Source organism: Palaemon carinicauda, chromosome 45, assembly GCF_036898095.1.
Source record: "Palaemon carinicauda isolate YSFRI2023 chromosome 45, ASM3689809v2, whole genome shotgun sequence".
Taxonomy (NCBI): Eukaryota; Metazoa; Arthropoda; class Malacostraca; order Decapoda; family Palaemonidae; genus Palaemon; species Palaemon carinicauda.
This window is the reverse complement of record NC_090769.1, coordinates 24,676,963-24,700,221: the sequence shown is the minus strand read 5'-3', so window position 1 is coordinate 24,700,221 and position 23,259 is coordinate 24,676,963. Positions and strand designations below refer to the sequence as shown.

The 23,259-nt window shown below is 39.8% G+C and overlaps 2 protein-coding genes across 3 annotated transcripts in view; one reads left to right on the top strand and one right to left on the bottom strand.

Annotated features, from left to right (window-relative positions):
* Positions 1-23,259, bottom strand: part of wash (washout) — a 136,634-nt gene that overhangs the window by 78,879 nt on the left and 34,496 nt on the right. Inside the window, exon 1 of one of the 2 annotated variants that reach the window (XM_068367114.1) lies at positions 4,323-4,446. The exons of the other annotated variant lie outside the window; for it this stretch is intronic. The gene's annotated coding sequence lies outside the window, so the exon portion shown is untranslated. Of the gene's footprint in view, positions 1-4,322; positions 4,447-23,259 lie in introns of those variants that run through there. 2 annotated transcript variants of the gene reach the window in all.
* On the top strand, positions 9,598-21,915 carry LOC137634987 (uncharacterized). The gene is made up of 3 exons (XM_068367589.1): positions 9,598-9,993; positions 19,714-19,898; positions 21,057-21,915. Exons 1-3 carry the CDS (start codon positions 9,723-9,725, stop codon positions 21,489-21,491), a joined length of 891 nt encoding a protein of 296 aa, XP_068223690.1. The 5' UTR covers positions 9,598-9,722; the 3' UTR covers positions 21,492-21,915.

Genomic DNA, 23,259 nt, shown 5'->3' with positions numbered 1-23,259 from the left:
TGCCGTATTCTCCAGTGAACTGCTCCTTCTTATTTAAGGGCAAATACAATTACTGAGGTAGTTCTGAAATATATCAGAGAAAATAAAGTTCAAATCCATGCTTTCATTCAGTTCATTTCTTCTCTCCTTGCATTCATGTTGAACCATGCATTGCCTAAAATTAGATTTAATTACTGTACTCCTGGAGTATGAAGTCGGGCGAGCTTGAAAAGCATACCTCTTAACCCTCTTACCCCCAAAGGACGTACTGGTACGTTTCACAAAAGCCATCCCTTTATGCCCATGGACGTACCGGTACGTCCTTTGGGGGTAAGAGGGTTAAGAGGTATGCTTTTCAAGCTCGCCCGACTTCATGTTCCAGGAGTAAAGTAATTAAATCTTATTTTAGGCAATGAGAAAATTCAGGCATTTTCCAAGAGAATGAGACCAACCTGACCTCTCTATGGCAAAAATTAAGGCTGTTAGAGCAACTTAAAAAAAATATACTGCAAAATGTGCTGGGAAAAAAATAACCCCCTGGGGGTTAAGGGTTGGAAATTTCCAAATAGCCTGGGGGTAAAAGGGTCAAGTCGCCCAGAAAATGTTAGCGACTGATATAGTGAAGTTCTGTGATATTAGCATTTGACCCATGGCTTCTAGTACTGGGTCTGTTCTTGACAGACCTTGAAGTCACTAAGCGTATTGCATAATTCAGGATAAGAGACCAGGAACAAGCCGCAAGAGAAGGGGCTGGTAAAAGTTTGAATTCTACCTTATTGGTGAGTACAGAAAATTACCCATAAAGCTGTACTCATAAAATCCCTTGCATCAAATGTTGGCCTGGTGAGGCTAATAATAGAATACATACAAAAGTAAAATCAATAAGGAGGCATTTTGAGTCCCTTCTTAATAGTGGAAAACTGGTTCAGGCTTCTTGTGAGAAAAACCTCAATACTCAAGCACTATGGCTTAAGGCTTTCAAAAAGTTACATGAATACTAAAATATGACAAATTTAGAAGTAATTTTTATTCTTCCTAACGATAAAAATTTAAAAAATATAGGGGTATTACTTTCGGCGAAGCTGAAAGGACGAGCCATTAGAATTTAGCGAGGGTTAGCTACGCATTCCGCTAGTTAGCGGGGGTAGCTAGCTACCCCTCTCACACACTGTGACTGTGCTCCACTTTGCTTGGAGGTAGGGATTTGAAGGGGGACAGGATTGGGGGGCAAGTTTATATAAATAGCTACAGGTTTGTATCAGCAGAAAAATACAAATTATATACAGTACTTCCAAATTTGTAATTTGTTCCGTAGCTGGAAGACAAACCAACGCTATTTATAGGGGTTGACTTACCCATTAGAGGGATGGATGTCCCTGCCAATCTGGTTTGGCCTTATTATTATCATTATTACTGGCTAAGCTACAACCCTAGTTGGAAAAGAAGGATGTCCAAGGAGACATAGCCACCACTTCTGGGCTGGGAGTTATTCTCGTCTGATTAAAGGTCTCGCAACCTTCCTCAGCCTCACTACCCTATCGTCTGATGGGAAGGCTTTGTGTAGTTTAGTGTCTATGATCACGCCCAGGTATACCAGGCTTTGAGTGGGAACCAGGGATGACTTCTGGAGGTTTACCATGATCCCCAGTTCTTAGCAAAGCCTCTGAAGTTTGTCTCGGTGTTGAAAAAGGGTTGCCACCAAGTCTGCCAGGATCAGTCAGTCATCTAGATAACATAGGAGATGGATGCCGAGCCTGTGGGCCCATGATGACACGAGGGCAAAGCGAACACTCTTGTGAAGACCTGAGATGCTGTGGAAAGACTGAAGCACAGTGCCTTGTTGTCCAGATGGAATCTTAAATACTTCCTTGAAGACGGGTGGATTGGGATCTGGATGCATGCATCCTTTAGATCCAGTGTACTGAACACATGAAGTCCTGAGGTCTTACCACTTGTCTGACCGTGTCTGTCGTCTCCATACTGAAAGAAGTTCATTCGAAAAACCTGTTCAGAGCTGAGAGGTTGATGACTGGTCTCTAGCCTTCAGATGCCTTTTCACAAAAAAGGGTTGACTGAAGAAGCCTGGGGAGTTGTCGAGGGCCTCCTAGAGAGCGCGCTTCTCCAACATGGACTGGACTTTGGCCCGAAGGGCCTTCCCCTTTACTGATCCAATTGCAACGGAGTTCTGACACTGGATTCTTGGTCAATGGAGGGAGAGATGAAATGAACAGGACCAATACCCTGAACGAATCAGAGACCGGTGGAGCGAAGACCAGTAAGTGAATAATTAGCATTAGTTCATTTACCAAAAAACTTGTGGCTACAATAAAATATGGGTGACAATGATAGGAAGGATTCTCGTTTTCTATGCAAACAGCAGGCCTAATAACCCGACGATCTACACACATACCAAACTTTCCTTTCTTCTTCGCTTGTGCCGACTGGGGTGCAGAAACCTACGTTCTATGCCTATGACAACCACAGACTACACTACCATACACTTGTCATTTTCAAGTAGACTATCCAGTAAAACTATATTTTCAGACGGGGAAACATTTTGAACAGAAAATATAGGGTTTCCTGTAGTAAATAACGTGATTTAACAGAATTTGACCTTCAGTTTAATTGCAAACAAACAGAACAACCAGTTCGACTACTTCGTTCCCCACTACTCTCACTAAAACTGGTATAATTGGAATGAAGTCAAATTCGGTGAAATCATATTATTTACTACAAGAAAACATTTTCTGTTCAAAATGTTTAACACTAAATCTAATGGTTCTTGCTTCGCCGTGCGCTCACTTTGCTCTCGAAAAAATAAAAACATCTAGCTCCTATGTACTGGCAAGAGGTACATGCTGAGCTGAGCATGCCCCCCACCCTTTGGTTCTTATTTCTTGGTAATTATTTTTTTTAAACTAAAAATCAGACCCTAAAATTCAACTACAAATTAATGACTTACTTTTGTGATCGGGCTGTCGAAAGTGCTTCTCTTCCCTGTAAGATAAGCAAGAACGACACCTCGGGCACTGGAATTTTTGCAGTATGGCATACGCTTTAAGACAGGTGTTATCTACACTTGGTGAGACACAAAAAGCATTTGGAAAGAACTGAAGGAAAGAACTTGGAGTAATGACAAAAGGAAGAGGGAAATATAACCCCACTATGTAAGTTTCCATAAGTACAATTACGTGATTAGTTAACGGCAACATCGGTGTAACAGTATGGCGTCTGTAAAGTAAACTTGAAGGGTAAACTCGTTCAGAGCAAGTATTTGCTATGTGAAAACTGAATGTAATACAGCAATAACAGGAAAAGAGCAGAAATGATGAGCAATTAGTAAGTTAAAGTGAAGGAAAGAATAAATATTTCATGGGAATACATTAAAATGTAATAATGGAGGAAACGACTTTGAACTTGATAAAATGAGATATATACACACATAGGTATTGCATCAACAGATACATACAAACAGCATTAGGAGCGTTAAAGTCTCGTAGCATACTTGAATGTCCGAGTAAAAAGAAATATGTAGTCTCCATGTGGGTATTGCAACAACGAATACATACATACAGTATTAGATGTGTCAAATACTTGAATGTCGCGGGTAAAAATGGGGAGGACTTATGAGAAAACGAGTAATTCTATTGGTCAGATTGAAGGGGGGCGGGGTTTATGCGCAGAAGCTCTAAAACTGGTTAACACGTATGTACCTACGAACGAACAGGAGCTAATAAAACCACTTTGTAGAATGTCAACAAACAAATGAAAAATATTCCAGTAGGATAGGATATAGATAAGCTGTGCAGTTTTACATGGATTTTTTATGTAGGTTTGTTTCACCCTTATATAAGGTTTTCCCAGTATGTTTTCGGAGCCTTTGTATATAAGCGGCCAGTTCCTCAAGTGTTCATTAAAAATGGACATCAACTAACCTAAAAATTCCCCCCTAACCTAACCTACAAGCCATGTCCTTACCTACTTACCTAACGGGGGGCTAACGGCCCCCTGCAACCCCCCTTACACTGTCATATTCCAAGTTAGGCATGTTAATACATACAGGTGGCCGCTATCATACATACACCCCATGCGGAGCCTTTGTAGGCCAATCACAAAAATAATTACTGTTCTCGTGCTTATGCTACATAGCCCAACCATAATTTATATTCACTTACGGCAATGACCACCACAAATTTAAGTACCACTGACTACCTTACACGAGATTGGGTATTATTGTAGTGTATTACAGGGCAATGGGGGCTTAGATTATTAGATATACAAACCTAGCATATACTAACAAAGTAATTTATATATAAATAAAACTGTTCAATGGTAATACTCACATCAAGCCAAAGATATGTTTATCTGAGAACGCCTACATTGAACGTCACGTTTTTTGTTGTGGTTGTTTACACGAACAGCTGACTGCCGATTGGCAAATTTGGCATGTCAGGTGATTAACATTTTAGACACATTTTATTACAAACAATATACTGTATATATATATATATATATATATATATATATATATATATATATATATATATATATATATATATATATATATATATATATATATATATATATATATACATTGAAATACACAATTTTCCGTGTATTTATGATAAATAAAATAACCCACAATGTAAGAAAAATGATTTTTTTTTTAACTTTCGAAGGACCATCTCCCTTCCTCTGCAGAAAAAAAATAGTTTTCTGAAGAGGAAGGGAGATGGTCCCTTCGAAAGCTAAATAAATTTAATTTTTCTTACATTGTGGGTTATTTTTATATATATATATATATATATATATATATATATATATATATATATATATATATATATATATATATATATATATAGAGAGAGAGAGAGAGAGAGAGAGAGAGAGAGAGAGAGAGAGAGAGAGAGAGAGAGAGATTTGTAATGTATCAAAATCGTAACATATTGATAGAGTTTTTATAAATAGGTACAAAGCTACCACGCTTATACTTAATATTGTAATTAGAGTATCTATGTATCTGTAACCTAACTAGGTTAACACCTTGCTATCATCAGTAATGGCAACCTATTATGGTCAATTTGGACTTTTAAACTCTTCGTTCATACTTACTTACTTGTTTACTTGTTTTGGGTTTAAATCCAACCCTCCACTGAAGTCGAGTGAACTACTTCTCGGGCGGGTCCATATTAATCATCTAACGAAACATTTTCATTATAACTAATACAATTCTTTGATTGTAGCATCTTCCAAATCATATGATCTTGTGAAAAGTAATGTCTTTAGTTTCTTCTTAAATTCAATTGCTCCCTTTAGGTCCTTCATTTCAGTTGGCAGTTTATTATAGTGTCTAGGCGCACAGTAGCAAAAAGCCCTTTCACCAAATTTACTATTGGTTCTTGGTTCAGATAGCCTATGTTTGTCACTCATGTGTCTTATGTTGACATTTGGTTCTAGTTTGTTCAGGCATTCTTTTAAATATTTTGGTTCAGTATCTTAAACGTTAGTAAGAGTAGCTTGTATTCAATACGCATTGCAATACTTACGCATGCAACCAGATCCCTGGCTCGGATTATTTCAACATATCTACGCTTATATCTCGTTTAATAACTGTCCTAATTTTGGGCATGGAAATAGATGTTCCGTATTATCTTATTTTTCATCTTTGCAAAGGTCACAAACATCATGTGAATTTTGCTTTTAGATTGAGCGTATGCTTCCCTGTTGGTTTTTAGGCTTATAGCATCTTGGTTTTCCAATTAGGGTTGTAGCTTGGCTAGTAATAAAAATAATATTTAATTTTGCCTTCATCCATACCCATTTCTCTGATATAAGGCTGTGGGACATTTTCTTCTATGAAACAAGGTTGTTCTTCTTCTTTTTCTTTTTTATCTTTTCTTCAATAGTTTCCTCTATATTTTCCATAATTCGTCTCTTGACTTTTTCCAGGTTACTTTTCCCACATTTTCTTCAATTTCCAGCTCATAAATACAATAGATTTCATCAATGCTGTTACTTCAGCACTTTCCATAAGGATTCTTCAACTGATCTTCAATTATCTTCCTAACTAGTTTCATATCACCAGAGTTTTGATGTTATGCACAAATTTTTTTTATATATATTCTATTGTGCAGGATACTGGCCATATCCCTGTTTCTGTAAGGATGTCCCAATATGGAGTGCTTTCAGGTTGTTCATACATATCTCTTACTACCATATATTGAATGTTTTCCAGATCGTTCATATCTTTATCTCTTATTTCACTCTCCGGGTCTCCATATTAGCCAATACCGTTGGCATTATTACTTTTTCATATATTTTATTTTTCACTTCCAATTCCATTTTTCCTACTATTCTCATATCTCCATATTTTTTTGTCGCATTGAAAGAAGGAGATATTACAGAACATTTAATTTCATGTCCCAAATTAGGACAGTTAATGAAACAAGCGTAGGAATGTTGCAAAACCCTTGCAGGGATCTAACTGTATACAGAAGTAGGGCAATGCATATGAAAGAAGAATTTAAACACTCCAAACTGAACACAATGGGTTGCCAAAACTTGTGATAGCAAGGTTTTATCCCAACTAAATTTAAGGTAGAACGGGATTAAAGTAAAGATTAAGAATTTAATTGATGATGTTTATGGTAGACGTAAAATCTTAATTAAGCTAAGAAGCTCTGCATCCATTATATCATAAAATAGTGATCGCAAACTTATTTTGCGGAGTGAGTAATTGGGAATCGGGAACAAATACTGAATACTACTACAACAAAAACAATAACTGTATTATTGTTGTCATTATTTGTAGACCTGTATATATATATATATATATATATATATATATATATATATATATATATATATATATATATATATATATATATATATATATATATATATATATATATATATATATATATATATATATATATATATATATATATATATATATATATATATATATATATACATTTGCGAGAATTCCTCGAGACTTGCTAAGATGCAACAAAAATAATAATGGCTGTTATGTAAACTAAAATCGAGTACTATTTGATAGCCGACCATTAAACTATCTAAAACACCTTTAGATATGAGATATAACATTCTTTTATATATATATATAGATGGCAAAGTTGTAGTCTACGGTGATCATGTCTGACAATATAAGAAAATAAAAGGGAAATTAAGCTGCTATTTACATGGTGTCTTCAACTTGGAAAAAAATAAATAAAAAATTAAAGTCTTCATGAATATCTTAAATATTATTCAACAATCGTGGTATATATTGTTGATTATTTCGTTTTTTTTTTTTTTCATAGTGATAACGCAAATAAGATAATTTATCGCTTTGCACTTATATGAATCTTACTACAGCCATTACCTACCTACAGCAAACTAACAAAAATCCACACTAATTGTCCCCTTTTAATTATATTATATTATTATCGACAATAACAACAGTAATAGAAATTAAAGAATTAACAATATTACCGTGAGTCCCAGTATGATATTTCTATATAATAAATCAAAGTTATAGTGATGATTTATCCCTAATTCAGATCTGTAGTGAAGATGTTTCGTAAGCAATATAAACAACTTTCATTTACTTTCATAACCACTGATCTTCCGTTGTTTTGGATCCGTAGTGTGGTGTTAAAAGGGTACAAGATGCGGCCATCTTACTACTCCGAAAATATGCAGGTATAATGTAAGCTTTTAGTCATAGTACCAGTGTATCTATTATCATTTATTCCTCATTACAAATAAACAAATTATAAACTTGAAATCACGAAAGTCGACCAAAGCTATTGTATTTCATTGCAAATAGTGTGCTATATTTTAGTAAAACGATATATAGCTACAATCAGTTAAAAAAAAATTAAAATATTTTTCTTGGCAATTTGATTCTCATTAAGTTGCCTACTCTATTCTAATAGCAGAATACATAAAATTAACAAAGCTTTAAATCAGAGATGAAGCAGATAAAGTATTGCTAAGTATTATATTCATATCTTATATCATACACACACCCATATATATATATATATATATATATATATATATATATATATATATATATATATATATATATATATATATATATATATATATGTGTGTGTGTGTGTGTGTGTGTGTGTGTGTGTGTGTGTGTGTGTGTGCTTTTATGCATATTTTTTTCTTGAGCAATTTTCATTAAATTCTAAAGTCCCTGAGACTTTTTTTTCCCTTTCAAAACAACACCATTTAGCTTTATTTATCATTTCTTATCTTCAGGGATAGATTTTTCGAAGAAAAAGTGAAATTTATTAATGTTCTACATTTGAATAAATGGAGCAGCTTAGTAATAACTTTCTTTTATTTCAAAATTCTGTCCCTGAAGACAAGAAATAAGAAAACTAGAAAAATGTTGACTTAAAATAGTTAAAGCCTCAAGTGCTTTAACATTCAATAACAACTGGCGATTACTGTTAATAATTTTCGTTTTATGGAATGAGTGAGGATACCTTAAAGGCCGCTCATGAATGACCCCATCATGCAGGACAATGCCCTAGAGACTGACCATATATATATATATATATATATATATATATATATATATATATATATATATATATATATATATATATATATTATCAGAACCCATACCCACCTCTCCACCCAAGCTAGGACCAAAGAGAGCCAGGCAGTGGCTGCTGATGACTCAGCAGATATACCTATAGGCTTCCCCCAAACCCCCATCCTTACCTCACAAGGATGGTGAGGTTGCAGCGACCAAAGGAACTTTATGGGTTTGAGCGGGACTCGAACCCCAGTCTGGCCCGTTACCACATTGGCCACCACAACCCTAAACGCGGTGAAAGGGTTTGTGTATTACTTCACTTTCCTTACTTTAAATGCTGTTTTTCTTAGCCCATACAGTAGGGGAATCCTACTCTCTACATGGCTTCCAGTCATTTCATTGCAAAACATTATTTAAGGTTTTAGTTTTCCAATCAGCCGTGATCAGCATAGCTTTACTAGGTTGGTTTGCCACAATAAATTCTCCCATCATCACTGGTGATGAAAACAGGCCAAATCCCAGACAAGGATAAGTACAAGTCTGAAGTCCTTGTCCTGCAGTGGTCTAGAAACGGATGTATTTGTTGTAAATGAATATACAGTGCAATCGGTTGAATAGGCCTATTCGCATAAAGTTATTATTATTATTATTATTATTATTATTATTATTATTATTATTATTATTATTATTATTATTATTATTACAAGCTAAGCTACAACACTAAGGCTCCAACAAGGAAAATAGCCCAGTGAGGAAAGAAAAAAAAGGAAATAAATAAAGTACAAGGAGAGCAATGAACAGTCAAAAACTATTTTAAGCTTAAATCATCTTTTATATATAAACTATAACAACTCCAAAACACAAGAGGAAGAGAAATGAGATAGAATAGTGTGTCCGAGTCTATCCTCAAGCAAGAGAACTCAAAGGCATAGGTGATAATCTTTGTGTTCTCCAAAGACTAATATCACAATCTTGGATCAGTTCATTTTTACAGGAAAATATATTGAGAGGAGTAATATGGCGAACCAACAGTACTCCACTTCCAGTCTCTCAGGTATATATCAGTGGTCTTGACTCTTGATCTAAAAAAAACAATAGACTTTACTAGGCATAGATATAGTTAGTGATAATTTAAGCCTACCTGTCTACTGTAATTAAAATTGTACTGATATTTCGTATTATGGAGTCAGTAGACCATCATTCGCCCAATGGGAGATTCGAAAGAAATCCAGAAAGAAGAGTTAACGATGATAGTGCTAGTGAAATCATGCCCTTATGGTCAACCTTAATGGAAGAGATGTTGATCCATTATATAAGGGCAAACAGGCTCCTGTGGGATCCAAGCCATCCACATTTTACAAAGCCTATGCTGAAGAGGCGGAAAGTCGAAGATATTGCAGCCATCATAAAAAGAGAATCGGGATACGAAGATGATTTTGAATTGTCACCAGGTAAGACATTACCCTAACTTGACCTAATACCATAACATGTCAGTAATAGTTCGGTAGAGTCCTACCTAGCCACTACCGTTTGCCATACGTAGAGCTTGAATTTTTTTTTTTTTTTTTTTTTTTTTTTGCGAGCGAAGCGAGTCCACGGCTGAGAACAAACCATGAAGGACTCTATTGAAATATTACCAAAATTAATGGTTTTTGCTCCGCCACGTGCTCGGTTCGCTCGCGATAAAAAATAAAACAACGTCCTATGTACATGCAAGCAGTAATGGCTGGGTGGGACTCTACCGACAGTTACCAAAAAGAGTTTTCCCAGAGGAGAACGGAGGAAAACAGCCTATTCGAACGTGAACTCTATTTTCAATGCAAGTATTGTATATAGCGAGATATATCCACCGACAACGGGGCCCATCCAGTGGGAAATAGGGTTTAGTGTGGGGAAAATATACTAAGAAATCAATAGATAATTGTAAAATAAACCTTTTCTTCTCTGTACATTATTATCTGGAATGCATGATAAGTCCAGGAAAAATTACAATACATTGGCATCCAATGCTCTCGAGGTATTTCTAAGCCGTTTGACATTCTACAATTCGCACATAATTTCTCCTGTTCGCTCAAGTGTACTGTACATAACTTATTATGAATTAACTATTTTAAGCTTTCTGTGCAATTGCTCCTGTTCGTTTGTGTGTGCATACCTAGTAATTTTTTAACCATTTAAATCTTCATGTGCATCCCCCCCCCCACCACCACCACCACCGTTAGATCAGACCTGGGAAGGGGGTTTTGGAAGGCTTGGTCCCCGGCTAGGTCTGAGATCTGGGAAAAGGGGTCCGGAGGTTTGCGCCTCGGGTAGGTCGGTGAACTGATAATTACTAGGTTAGGTTAGGTGAGGTGTTGGGAGGTTTTGTGGTGTTTTGAATAATCTCAAAATTTATATTTTTTCGTTCAGGGAAAACCTGTTCTCAAAGGACAAACTATTTTTCTTACCATTGATAGTGTGCTTGCAATGAATTTTACCTTTATTTCAGTCGAAAATCACATTATTTCTGGCTCCCCCCTCCCCCCCGAAGCCCCATAGATAATGGGCGATCGGCTTATTTGTAGTGGATATAAAGGGCAAATTTGTTGAAAGCACACAATTTACTGTTGGCAAAGCTGTTTTTCCTTTTAGAAATATTATCCCGTGTTGGTCTATAATTTTACCGATTTTTTTTTTTTTTTTACTATGAATGTATGGTATAATTATGGGATTCCAAAAGATTTGCCTTGTCGATGTCTCACAGTATTGTAGATACAGGAGAGGGGGTTCCCAGCCCCCTCGTCCCGTCCCTTTTAGTCGCGTTATTCTAATTGTTTTTATGCCCCCGCGGCCACAGGGTGGGAGGAACATAGAGAGTAGAGGTCCCCTTTTTGTTTTTGTTTCATTTGTTGATGTCGGCTACCCCCCAAAATTCGGGGAAGTGCCTTGGTATATGTATGTATGTAAAAGATTTGCATGCTTTTAGCAAGCAGACTTTGAAATATGATAGATATAAACATATTAGTGTATCGATAATGCAAAATTAGCCTAAATTCATTCCTAAGTACTGTAATATGGTTAGTTCTAAAAAGCACAGTTATCTGCAGTATATCTTTTCATAACAAAAACCAGTTCTCTTACCAATTCACTGCTGTTTTGAGCCTTATCTTGGGATAGTGATATGACCAAGCACAGCTAAACGTTGAGAAATTAGTAAAGGCAGCGAGTTGTCCGTGACACCCCCCCCCCCCCCAGAAAATCCTGACTATCCTACCATAAGCTTTCCTACCAGCCTTATGATTTTGGAATCCTGAAGTACTGGGCATTTTTAAATTTGACCCACAAATTAGTAAAGTATAAAATGCATTGTAAGATAAGGTATAATAATGGTTTTCTTATATATAATATCATCTATTGCGCACTTTTTAACCTATAAAAAATAGAGTAAGTGATATGACCATTAACCAGAAATTTTCAATATTAAACTTACCCGATAATCATGTAGCTGTCAACTCCGTTGCCCGACAGAATTCTATGGAGGGATACGCCAGCTATCACAATACTAGAAGGGGGTGTACTTACCAGCGCCACCTGTGGCCAGGTACTCAATCATTTGTTGTTGACACCTCCTCAATTATTCCTCTGTCGTGCTTCCGGCTAGACGTTCTGGGATACGCTTATGGTCTTCGAGTTTATTCATGGATATTTGGTGAAGTATTCTCTTAGATTAACGGCTGTCGCATACTGGAATCCTTTTTATATTAGCTAGATAGCTTTTATATAAATACTGATTAACGGTTAATGAATTTTTGCTTGTTTTTGGATCACCCTTTGACTAACTCTTTGAAACAAGATGTCTGACGTTTCGCAAGCTCCCTCCCATAGACGATGTAGGTCTTGCAATAGGCGTATTCCGAAGGCCTCGGTAGATCCTCACACCGCTTGTTCTGACTGTAGGGACAGGCCCTGTCTATTAGAAAATCGATGTGAGGAGTGCGCCGGACTTTCGGAATTGGATTTTGTCCGTCTTTTAAAATATTCATCTAAGTTAGAGAGAGGTAGAGTTAGGAGAAGTTCTTCTCACTCTTCTATGTTTTCCTCACCTCATGATCCCCTACCTTTTCCTACCCCTGTAGTGGCTACCCCCGAACCTACTGTGTGCCCTCCGCCTGATATGTCAACTGTTTTGCGTGCTATTCAGGCTTTAGGAGATAAAGTAGAATCAGTGGTAAGTGACCATAAGTCTCTGATGGCCGAGGTTAAAGAACTGAAGGTCAAGAGTGCAGTGGGTGGAAATAGTGCCAGTGCTGTGACGAGTGCTAGTGTCTGTGCAGTGCCAAGTGCTAGTGGTGCCAGTGTGGTGCGTGAGGATTTTTCTGTGCGAGCCAGTCGTCCTCCCAGTCCGGGACCTCTTGCAAGCTCCCATGCCCAGGGGAGAAGCAATGTCGAAGGGCTTAAGGGTTCGACAGGCCTTGTTAGGCGCACAGAATTATCCTCGGTGGTTGCGGGCGTGTCTTCCTTAGACCGTCACTCCCACCTGCAGACGATTGAGCCCGTCTTCTCGTCCGCTGATCTTCATGCAGGGAAGAAACGTTGGTCTCAGGTCTCGAGACCGCTTAAACGTAGAGTTCAGTCAGCGAGTGCTCAGCCAGGTTGTAGTCATTGGCTCAGCTCCGACTCGCCTCAGTCATCGGTCGACTGTACTCCGCCCAAGAGGAGTAAGGTTCTGCCTATACAGACCCCGACTGTGACTTTACCTCAGTCTGTTATCGTTTCTGCCGACCCCAAGTGGACCCTGCTTCAGTCCATGCAAGCTCAGCTTTCGGACTTGATGCGTGAGTGTCGGGCTGAGAGTGTTGCACCTCCTCCTCCGCCTACACTCCCTCCTCCTGTTCTCGCTCCGCCTGTGCTCGCCCAGCCTGCACCTGCTCCGCCTGGTCGCAGCACCATCTGCCAGGCGTACGATGTTGAGCCACTTTCGGAGTTTGCTGTTCCCAGTGTTGTTCAGCCTCAGCCTTCTTTAAGGCAACCCTTGCTTTGGGATCAGGAGAGTTATTCCACTCTTCCTCCTCCTCCCCTTGCTGCTCCACCAGTGGTGCAACTCTCGGTTGGGGTACAACAACCTCTCCCCTCCGTGAGTCTGTCTGCTCAACCATCGCTGCAGCGAGCTCAACCCTCCTCTAGGCAAGCTCCTCTACACCCTGGACTTGCGCCTCAGGAGCCTCAGCTTGAGAGAACTTTACCTTGTTCTGCGCAGCCTCAACCTCTTCATGCTCCTCTCATCTCACAGGAACAGGAACGGACTACTCCACCTCCGTCCTCCGCTCAGCTTGTGCAATCCTTGGGTTCAACTCTTGCTAGGAGTCAACCTCCTTCACCCATGCGCCTGCCTTCTGCTTCGTCTGTTGTTCAGCCTATGCAGTCTGAGCCTCAGGTTTTCCCTCAAGATGAGGAAACCTCTGTTATTGTTCCTACCCGTTCTGACTCTGCGGTTCAGCATTCTGGTCCTATCGCTTCGCTACCCTCTGCTGATGAAGTGTCGGATGATGAGGAAGCAGACCTTGATCCCTCATCAGACGTGGAGGAGTCTAAGCTTTCTCCATTGTCTATTGATTTTCGAAAGGTCTTGGCTCTACTCAGGGAGATTTACCCAGACCACTTCGTCTCTGCTATTCCCCGCTCTCCTCCATCTGAGTTTTCGCTGGGCGTACAACAAGCTAAGTCCAACTATACTAAGCTTGTCCTAGCTAGATCCTCCAAGAGGGCTTTAAGGATCTTAGGGGAGTGGCTTCAGTCTAAACAACACCTTGGCAAGACTTCCTTCATGTTCCCTCCAACGAAGCTCGCTTCGAAAGGTTGCGTTTGGTATGCAACAGGGGAAGCACCAGGCTTGGGAGTACCTGCCTCTGCCCAGGCTGACTTCTCAAGTCTGGTGGACTCGCCTAGGAGGACTGCGATGAGACGCTCGAAGGTTTGTTGGACCTTCTCAGACCTGGATCATCTTCTGAAAGGGTTGTTCAGAGCTTTCGAAATGTTCAACTTTCTCGACTGGTGCCTGGGAGCCCTCAGCAAGAAAACCTCTCCTGCGGACAAAGATTCTGCCATGCTAATTATGTCCTGCATGGATAAGGCCATCAGAGATGGATCGGGTGAGCTAGCGTCGTTATTTGTATCAGGGGTATTGAAGAAAAGGGAACAACTATGTACCTTCCTCTCCGCCAGCATTACACCGTGCCAACGGTCACAACTCCTTTTTGCTCCACTCTCAAAGTTCCTCTTTCCCGAGGAGCTAGTTAAGGACTTGTCGGCTGCCCTGATACAGAAGGACACGCACGATCTTGTAGCCTCATCGGCTCGTAAGTCTAAGGTTACCACCTCTGTCCCCAAGACTTATCGCTCCCCAGTGGCTGATACCCCGGCTACGAGGTTCATACCGCCCTTTCGTGGTAGAGCCCCCAGCCGAGGAAGCTCCCGTCCAGACTCTCACAGGGGCAAGTCTAGGAAAGGATCCAGGACATCTAAGGGAAAGAACTGACTCTCAGATTCTCCAGACAACAGTAGGAGCCAGACTCAAGATCTTCTGGCGAGCCTGGGAGAAGAGAGGTGCAGACGCACAGTCTGTCAGTTGGCTGAGGTACGGTTACAGGATTCCATTCTGCCTCAAACCGCCTCTGACCACATCGCCCATCAACCTCTCTCCCAACTACAAAGAAGAGGACAAGAGGCTAGCATTGCAACAGGAGGTGTCGCTACTTGTGCAGAAGAAGGCAGTGGTTATAGTCCGGGACCATCAATCCCCGGGCTTCTACAACCGTCTCTTTCTTGTGGCCAAGAAGACAGGAGGTTGGAGACCGGTGCTGGACGTCAGCTCTCTCAACGAGTATGTCACCAAGCAGACGTTCACAATGGAGACGACCAAGTCGGTCTTAGCAGCGGTCAGACAGGAGGACTGGATGGTCTCGTTGGACTTGAAAGATGCATACTTTCACGTTCCCATTCATCCAGACTCCCAACCTTTCCTGAGATTCGTTTTCGGAAAGGTTGTCTATCAGTTCCAAGCCCTGTGTTTTGGCCTAAGCACAGCTCCTATGGTCTTTACTCATCTGATGAGGAATGTAGCGAAATTCCTGCACTTATCGAACATCAGAGCCTCCCTCTACCTAGACGACTGGCTGTTGAGAGCCTCCACGAGTCGTCGTTGTCTGGAGAACCTCTCTTGGACTTTAGATCTAATCAGAGACCTAGGTCTATTAGTCAATATAGAGAAATCTCAACTCATTCCCTCCCAATCCATTGTGTACCTGGGAATGGAGATTCAGAGTCGGGATTTTCGGGCTTTTCCATCGGCCCCCAGGATAAACCAAGCCCTAGAGTGCATCATGAGCATGCTGAAGAGGAGCAATTGCTCAGTGAGACAGTGGATGAGTCTCACAGGGACCCTCTCATCACTGGCCCTGTTTGTCGAGCTAGGGAGACTCCACCTCCGCCCTCTTCAATTCCATCTTGCGGCTCATTGGGACAAGGGCTCGACTCTAGAAGCAGTCTCTATCCCTATCAACCAAGAGATGAAGACCACTCTCCGGTGGTGGAAGCACAATCTCCTTCTCAAGGAGGGTCTATCATTGGCCATCCAGACCCCCCATCTTCATCTCTTCTCGGATGCATCGGACTCGGGCTGGGGTGCGACCTTGGACGGACGGGAATGCTCAGGAGTATGGAACAAGGAACAAGGATTACTCCACATCAACTGCAAGGAACTGTTAGCAGTTCATCTTGCCCTGTTGAACTTCAAGTCCCTCCTGCTAGGCAAAGTGGTGGAGGTGAATTCAGACAACACCACAGCCTTGGCTTACATCTCCAAGCAAGGAGGGACCCATTCGAGGAGCCTTTACGAGATCGCAAGGGACCTCCTCATTTGGTCAAGAGGTCTAAACCTCAAACTGGTCACGAGGTTCATCCAGGGCGATATGAATGTTTCAGCGGATCGCCTCAGCAGAAGGAATCAGGTCATTCCCACGGAATGGACCCTCCACAAGAGTGTGTGCAACAGACTTTGGACCTTGTGGGGTCAACCTACCATGGATCTGTTTGCCACCTCCATCACCAAGAGACTTCCGCTTTATTGTTCCCCTGTTCCAGACCCTGCAGCGGTTCATGTGGATGCTTTTCTTCTGAACTGGTCCCATCTCGACCTGTACGCATTCCCTCCGTTCAAGATTATAAACAAAGTTCTGCAGAAATTCGTCTCGCACGAAGGGACACGGCTGACGCTGGTTGCTCCCCTTTGGCTTGCAAGAGAATGGTACACAGAGGTACTTCAATGGCTAGTCGACTTCCCCAGGACTCTACCTCTAAGAGTGGACCTTCTACGTCAACCACACGTAGACAGGTTGCACCCAAACCTCCACGCTCTTCGACTGACTGCCTTCAGACTGTCGAAAGATTCGCAAGAGCTAGAGGCTTTTCGAAGGAGGCAGCCAGTGCGATTGCCAGAGCTAGAAGAATTTCCACTCGTAGAGTCTACCAGTCTAAGTGGGAGGTCTTCCGAAGCTGGTGTAGAGCCAATTCAATATCCTCTACCAATACCTCTGTGATCCAAATAGCTGACTTCCTTCTTCATCTTAGGAATGAGAGATCCCTTTCAACACCTACGATTAAAGGGTATAGGAGCATGTTGGCCTCAGTTCTCCGCCACAGGGGTTTGGACCTGTCTTCCAACAAGGACCTTCAAGACATTCTCAAGTCTTTTGAGACGTCTAAAGAACGTCGTCTTTCCACTCCAGGCTGGAATCTAGACGTAGTCTTAAGGTTCCTTATGACATCTAGGTTCGAACCTCTCCAGTCAGCTTCCTTCAAGGATCTTACCCTCAAGACTGCTTTTCTCGTTTGCCTTGCAACAGCTAAGAGAGTCAGTGAGGTTCATGCCTTCAGCAAGAACATTGGTTTCACAACCGAATCAGCTACATGTTCTTTTCAGCTTGGATTCCTAGCAAAGAACGAGCTTCCTTCACGTCCTTGGCCTAGATCGTTCGAAATACCTAGCCTCTCCAACATGGTAGGTAACGAACTAGAGAGAGTTCTTTGCCCTGTCAGAGCTCTCAAATATTATCTGAAGAGGTCTAAACCTATTCGAGGACAGTCAGAAGCCTTATGGTGTGCCATCAAGAAACCCTCGAGACCCATGTCCAAGAATGGGCTTTCGTACTATATAAGGCTTCTGATCAGAGAAGCACATTCTCACTTAAAGGAGGAAGACCTTGCATTGCTGAAGGTAAGGACCCACGAAGTAAGAGCTGTAGCTACTTCGTTGGCCTTTAATAAAAACCGTTCTCTGCAGAGCATTATGGATGCAACCTATTGGAGGAGCAAGTCAGTGTTTGCATCATTTTATCTGAAAGATGTCCAGTCTCTTTACGAGAACTGCTACACCCTGGGACCATTCGTAGCAGCGAGTGCAGTAGTAGGTGAGGGCTCAGCCACTACATTCCCTTAATCCCATAACCTTTTTAACCTTTCTCTTGAATACTTTTATTGTTGTTTTTATGGTTGTTACGGTAGGCTAAGAAGCCTTCCGCATCCTTGGATTTGGCGGGTGGTCTGTTCATTCTTGAGAAGCGCCTGGGTTAAAGGTTTGGTAGAGGTCCTTTAGTAGGGTTGCAACCCCTTGTACTTTGGCACCTTTGGGTTGATTCAGCCTCCAAGAGGAACGCTGCGCTCAGTAAGGAAGACGAACTTTAAATAAAAGGCAGAGTAACGGTTCTATTCGACTTCCTTACCAGGTACTTATTATTTCATTGTTATTTGAGATAACTGTTATATGAAATATGGGATACTTAGCTATCCTTTAATCATGTACACTGGTTTTCACCCACCTCCCTGGGTGTGAATCAGCTACATGATTATCGGGTAAGTTTAATATTGAAAAATGTTATTTTTATTAATAAAATAAATTTTTGAATATACTTACCCGATAATCATGATTTAATCGACCCTCCCTTTCCTCCCCAGAGAGAACCAGTGGACCGAGGAATAATTGAGGAGGTGTCAACAACAAATGATTGAGTACCTGGCCACAGGTGGCGCTGGTAAGTACACCCCCTTCTAGTATTGTGATAGCTGGCGTATCCCTCCATAGAATTCTGTCGGGCAACGGAGTTGACAGCTACATGATTATCGGGTAAGTATATTCTAAAATTTATTTTATTAATAAAAATAACATGTTCCAAGATATTTTCTTTTCTATTGTCATCAAGTTATTTAGGAGCACTCATTCTGCCCTCTATCAATCTTTTATCATATTTGCAACAGTTATTATCACTAATTGAAGACTGGTTTCTAATCCCTTCTCATATTTGATAAGAAGTTCCTCAAGTTACTAACTTAATAGGCTCCAAGAAGCTGTTTGTAAGTCGATTTTTGTTAAATTTCGGCTCAGGGTAGGCCTAACCTAACTCCCATATATTAGGATTTCCAATAGATAAAGTTAACCCTTTTACCCCCAGGCTCTTTGGAAATTTCCAACCCTTAACCCCCAAGGGGTTATTTTTTCCCCAGCACATTTTGCAGTATATATATTTTTTTTTTTTAAATTGCTCTAACAGCCTTAATTTTTGTCATAGAGAGGTCAGGTTGGTCTCATTCTCTTGGAAAATGCCTGAATTTTCTCAAAAAATTATCAAATATATGAAAAAAAAAAATTTTAAAGCATTTTTTTGCGAGGACGTACCGGTATGTCTATGGGGGTAAAGGCATGAGTTTTGTGAAACGTACCAGTACGTCCTTTGGGGGTAAAAGGGTTAACAAATAGTGCCGTTTCATCTGAAATAAATACCAGGTTGTTACAAATATTTTGCTTATTGTATTAGGTTATATAATACTGTATTATTACAATATTTCATTATCCTCTTAATGTATACAAACTTAATACAATATCTGAGACTTATAATTTAATTTGGATTTGTGTTTGTCTCCAAATGCTTGTAAATTGAGGACCTGTAGTTAGGATGACTTTTTTTTTTGCTATTCTGAAGGACTTAATTCTAATAAAAAAACTTTAGGTTCTCATTGATATTGGTTCTTGATTTAAAGACAAAACTCCCATTTAGTTGAATAGCAGGTTTTTTTATATATCTATAAATATATTTTACTTCTCTAAAGTGAAAATAAATGAAATGCTTTGTTATATTTTTCAGAGGATGTATGGAGAAAATTCCGGAACTTGAGGACACTTTTCATCCACGAAGTTAGGAAAGTTAATGCTCGCAAAAGCCAGCCAAATCAGGAGACAAATGAATCAAAGTGGATTCACTTCAATCGGATGCTTTTTCTGGTCGACTCGCTGAAAAAAAGTATTGAAGCAAAAATTCCTCTGCCTGGGGTAAGCTCATCTCTCTTTTATTTTCCTTTTCAGTTTTCATATAAGGGTAAGATTTGTACATTTGCTTTTATTTCAAGAATTAAATTTTTTTTGGTTGTATCGATAGGCAATTTATGTACAATGCTGTAGTTTGAATGAAACAATTAACATTGGTGTATTTTATAATTTGGGATCATATTCTTAAACATACTATAGTATACGTACATTTATTTGTTATGTTATGTACCTTTACTTAACGGATTGAGGCTTTACTGGGTTTTACAGTTATGACAATTAGAGAATTTATCTGTCTTTGAATTAATAGGGTGTTGTTTTGAGAACACTTCTGTCCTTGGAATTATTGCACTACTATGTAAGTTGCACATTCTTACTAAAAAAAATAGCCATTGCTTTCTTTAAGGCAATTTGAGTACAGTATTAATACCAACCAAAAAGAGGACTGTTAGCAATGTTAGAATTATTAAGAATAGCACTACTAGTTCATGTAGCACACTAGCAATACTGCCTCTCCTCCGTACTTTATTCAGATTATAGGACAGGTTATTTACTTGCCAAGATGTCTTGCACTTTCAAGACAGAGGGAGCAGAATCAGTAACTTGAGGAGCAGGTGATGTCCTTTGACCATGCAAAAATTAGATCGCCACTGTATCTCCTAATAACCTATCATGTGATACGGTAGTTTCAGAGGATCTTAAAGCTTCTTACTGCAATAACATCATGCAACATTTTCCCTATGGTAAATTCACCATTTCAAAGAATTTTACATGTCCTTAATACCAAATAACTTTCAGTTTGATTTTCCACTTGCAAACTCTCCAAGGTCTCCCTGTCCATAGATGGATAACAAAACAAAATGATTACAGTACTATGATTATCCTTCCGTTACATATTCCTCTTCTTGACATGAAGATTTTTATTTGATGAAAAATACAGTATCCTGCATTCAAAAGTATGAATGGGAACACATTTTTGGGACCCCAACATTTCTTAAAGCTTTCTATATTTATTAACAGTGTAACATAAGCATTATGTCACTCAGAGTACTGAATTCCTCTTTCCTCTTATAATTGGTTTCCACCGTTGCCATAATTGTTCTGTAGAATTTATGAGAATGACACAAAAGATACTTTCAACATTAGCATTCCTTTTTGTTTCAGGAGAGAGCAAACCCAGTCTCAGTCAAAGTAGAAGGCTCCAGAGGTAGATTACCAATTGCAAGTCTGTCTATCTTAAATGGATTACAGCAGCAGAACCAAGAAACAGAAGATGAACTCCGAGTTGGTGGTGAATGGAGTGCCAATAATAACTCGGTCAAAAGAAACGCTGTAGACCCTGCTGTTGCTGGGTGTTCATATACAGTGGGTATTGACAGAGGGTGTGATAACGTAATATCCAGAAGTAGTTCCAGAATGGGGGGGTCTTCATCCAAAAAAGCAAAACTGTCCATACATCAAGAAAAAAAGGCTGCTGAAGTTGCCGAATCCTTTGGAAAATTTGTAACAGCTTCAATCAAAAGATGCTCTGAAGAGAAACAACATTCATTGATGGCAGATATTACTCAGTGCATTGCAGAGTTTATTAAGAAAAAATGACAAATCATGTCCCATCTTAACGTAATTTTTAGCTATTCTGTCTTCTAGAGATTTCTCACTTTTATATTGTCATATACAGCAGGATTTGTATGTTTTTGATACAGTATACTGTAATGTTTTATACAGTGTGTGAGATTATTAATTTATTGGGATATTGTTTTTTAAAGTAATTGTGGTTGAGGCATCCAAGAGACTTGGTGATAACAGTGTGTCTAAGGATTTAGTTGTGTGGTTAATTTATTTCTTTCTTACAACCTTGTTTGATTATCCTATCACATATTTGTCTGTGTTGATAGAAGTGTATTCACGTAGCTCGTATCATGTGAATTTTGTCTTCGGGTTCTGAGCCTAGATGGTATATTTTTCTAAATTCTATTTGCGAAGACAAGAATGTACAAAAATAAATTGTGAATGTAAACTTTAATTGAATTTTTATTTATTTGTTCATACACTCTATATAATATTTATTTTTCTATTCATGTTTAACTATGTATTGGCTAAAATAAGATTTAATTACTCCCGGAATATGAAGTCGGGGAAGCGTGAAAAGTATACCTCTTCAGTAGGCCAGAAAATTTTAGTGACTGATACAGTCAAGTTCTGTGATATTAACATTTAACCCCCTGCTTCTAGTAGTGGGTCCATTCTTGACAGACCTTGTAAGTCACCAGAAGTATTGCATAGTTCCGTTTTGGCCGCTCCACAACACCACACATGTTCACACAGGTCTTCTACCTAGTGTCCACCTTGGCTCACAGGAACGGCATTCATCTCCATTACCTAGACATATGGCTGATTTTCACAGACTTGAAGGAGATCCTTCTTCTCCATCGAGACAAACTCCTCAAGTTTTTCCATGATTTAGGGATAGTGGTGAATCACGAGAAGTCTTCTCTGCAACCTTCTCAAGATCTTGAATATCTTGAGATGAAAAAAGACAGCAAACTAGGTAAAGGCTTTCCGTACATTGACGACCACCAGCACATTGGTGGTAGAGGATAATAGGGCACCTGTCCTCCTTGGAGCAACTGGTCCCAAATGGCTTCTGGTTCCCATAGGATCAGAGTAAAAGAGAGAACCGAGTTAGTGGGTGTCAGTAACCTGCTCAAAGGAGTACTGTAGATCTCTCCTCTCCCGCCGAATTGATTCTCTTCACAGATGTGTCACAAGAAAGGCCGGCGGCTCACCTGTTGCACCACACGGCCTTCGGGCTTTGGTCTGAGTCTGAGTAACAGTGCCACAAACCTCCTAGAGATGAAGGTGCCCTTTCTAGCCTTGAACCAATTCCATCAGCTCCTTTCAGGATACGCCATGGTGCAGATGAGCGACACCACAGTAGTGGCTTACATAAACAAGCAAGACCCTCGCAGCCAGGACATTATCGCATGGGAGCGTCAATGAAGAAGCACAATTATACCGAAAGAGAAAACCAGCGCAAAATGAGCGTGAACAACAATGTTCATCAATTTCTATGGCAACCTGAGGAGGAGAGAAGAAGTGACTAGTTTCACCGCTCCGTGAGTACATATACAGGTGGCTGGTACCACTCGCCAACCCCTACCCAGGCTCAGGGTAGGGTTGCTCCCTCGAACCAAATAGTCTAATAGGCTACCTTCCAGCTTTTCCGAAAGATATATCCATATATAAATAATGGAAGATTTTTATTACGGAAAAATACAAATTATCAATGAATTTGTCATATTCTGGCGAACAACCTGAGCAGGAAGACTTACATAGTTGGCTCCGAGTGGTTTTTGAAATATCAGAT

Bases quoted from the DNA above. Each gene is read 5' to 3' on its own strand.
- LOC137634987 (XM_068367589.1), top strand. From the start codon at position 9,723: ATGGAGTCAGTAGACCATCATTCGCCCAATGGGAGATTCGAAAGAAAT. The intron at 9,994-19,713 runs GTAAGACATTAC...TATATTTTTCAG, and splicing joins TGATTTTGAATTGTCACCAG to AGGATGTATGGAGAAAATTC. The intron at 19,899-21,056 runs GTAAGCTCATCT...TTTTTGTTTCAG, and splicing joins CAAAAATTCCTCTGCCTGGG to GAGAGAGCAAACCCAGTCTC.